This window comes from Chiloscyllium plagiosum, unplaced genomic scaffold (genome assembly GCF_004010195.1).
Source record: "Chiloscyllium plagiosum isolate BGI_BamShark_2017 unplaced genomic scaffold, ASM401019v2 scaf_61680, whole genome shotgun sequence".
Classification (NCBI taxonomy): Eukaryota; Metazoa; Chordata; class Chondrichthyes; order Orectolobiformes; family Hemiscylliidae; genus Chiloscyllium; species Chiloscyllium plagiosum.
In genome coordinates this window covers 1-1,724 of record NW_025168596.1, presented here as the reverse complement: position 1 = coordinate 1,724, position 1,724 = coordinate 1, and the positions used below count along the sequence as shown (strand labels likewise).

Sequence of the window (1,724 nt, the reverse complement as noted above, 5' to 3'; positions counted from 1 at the left end):
AACAGACAGACAGAGAGTAACAGACAGACAGAGTAGTGGGGAGAGCGAAGACAGACAGAGAACGAGAGATGGAGATTCGGGGGTGGGTGGCAGATAGAGCCTGAAAGTGGCACGTGATTCATTTCAAACAACCCGACTGCGCCCACCCCCTCCACCAACCCCGAGCTAGAGACAGACAGATGAGCAAGCACTGACTCAGTCTGTTCACCACCCTATCCCCCACCCCAAAGACTGACCTGAGTATCCAGGACTGGTCTGTCCCACGGGGGTGAAAGGGGTTTGCTGCATTGCGAGTTGGTGCAACTTGGTGAGCTGTGGGAGTCAAAGACAGGAATGTTAACACTGGGTTAGAGAGAGAGGGAGGGCGCTACAGGATGTGAACGACTAACAGCAACCAGACAAGGTATCAGGGCCAAAGCCTGGCAAATCCCCTCTGTCCTCCCTCCAGTTCAATCACATCCTTACTGTAGCACGGAGACCAGAACCGCACACATTACCCCAGCTGTGTTGTTATTATGGACAGCTCCATCATCACCTCCCCGGCTGTTACAAACCCACACCAGGATTGATAAACGTACATGTCACCCGCAATCCTCCTTAAGCACCCCATTATCCTCGCCTGTCACCTTCAGGGATCTGTGCACAATCACCCCAACACCTCTCTGGTATCCTGATCATCGGCTATACCCTGGTCTTGTCAGGGTCTAGGAGGGGGCTTCCTACGTATCTCACAAACACATCTCTCCCTGCTCCCCCAACCCAGGTCCAAATCCCATTCCCGATTCAGATGGGCACGGTCTCGGGGCACCACTCGGTCACACGTGCTCTCTCCTCGGTGTACCAAGGACAAGGGGGGGGGCAGGGGGAGATGGGCAGGGAACTGACCACAGGGGCGCGGCCAGAAATTTCAGCCAACTGACCACCCCGACCTGCACCTGCGTGATGAGCAGCAGCTCACCCAGGACCTACATTCCCCAATGCCATCATCACCCCGAATCCTCAGCACCTTCCCCAGCAGATTACCCCAGTGCGTTAGAGAGACACACACACACACACACACACACACACGGCTCGAACAGGACATCACCACCTCAGCTGTGATGCGCGTCGCGATAGAATGACAAGCGTGCAAACAGGGGGTCTGCGCAAACCGACACGCATCACTGAACGAGTTTATAAAAACGAGAACTCACATCAGGATGTGGAATGGCAAACTGTCCCTGAATCGTGTAGGCCTGCAACGAGAGAGGGGGAGAAACAGAACAGGAGCAATCATCAGTAAATCAAGCAAAACTAGCAGCGATCTCTTTCTCTCTCAGCGACATTAAATTCCGCACACGCTCAACAGTACACCAGACAACAGACTCGCCGGATTAAACAGAAGGCATGAAGAGTTAAGGTGGTAGCACCTGTCTTGTTTTTTGATGTTAACCTGACAAATCTTACCTGGCCACCGGCAAAGATGACAGGTGCCGAAACTGGCTTGGGACGATAGGGGACGGTGATACCTTTTGGAGAGGACTGCTTGAAGACAGAATGAGAGAGAGGGAGGCAGAGCACGTCAGGGAGATGACAGCAAAACCCCGTAACCCTCCCAGGATCGCAGCGCATGATGGGACACGGGGAGTGGGGTCAGGGAGAGGGAGAGGGAAACTTGCGCTCTGCACCTACCCCTCCCGCACTCACCCCCAGCCTGTCTCATACACACTCATACACACCCTTCT

At 54.3% G+C, this 1,724-nt stretch overlaps 1 protein-coding gene across 1 annotated transcript; it reads right to left on the bottom strand.

Moving 5' to 3' along the window:
- Nucleotides 1–173: 173 nt before the first annotated feature.
- LOC122545247 (poly(rC)-binding protein 3-like) lies at nucleotides 174–1,639 on the bottom strand. The gene is made up of 3 exons (XM_043684350.1): nucleotides 1,447–1,639; nucleotides 1,194–1,235; nucleotides 174–312 (listed from the first exon to the last, which is right to left on the bottom strand). The coding sequence occupies exons 1-3, from the start codon at nucleotides 1,609–1,611 to the stop codon at nucleotides 205–207; spliced, it is 315 nt and encodes a 104-aa protein (XP_043540285.1). The 5' UTR covers nucleotides 1,612–1,639; the 3' UTR covers nucleotides 174–204.
- Nucleotides 1,640–1,724: the final 85 nt, after the last annotated feature.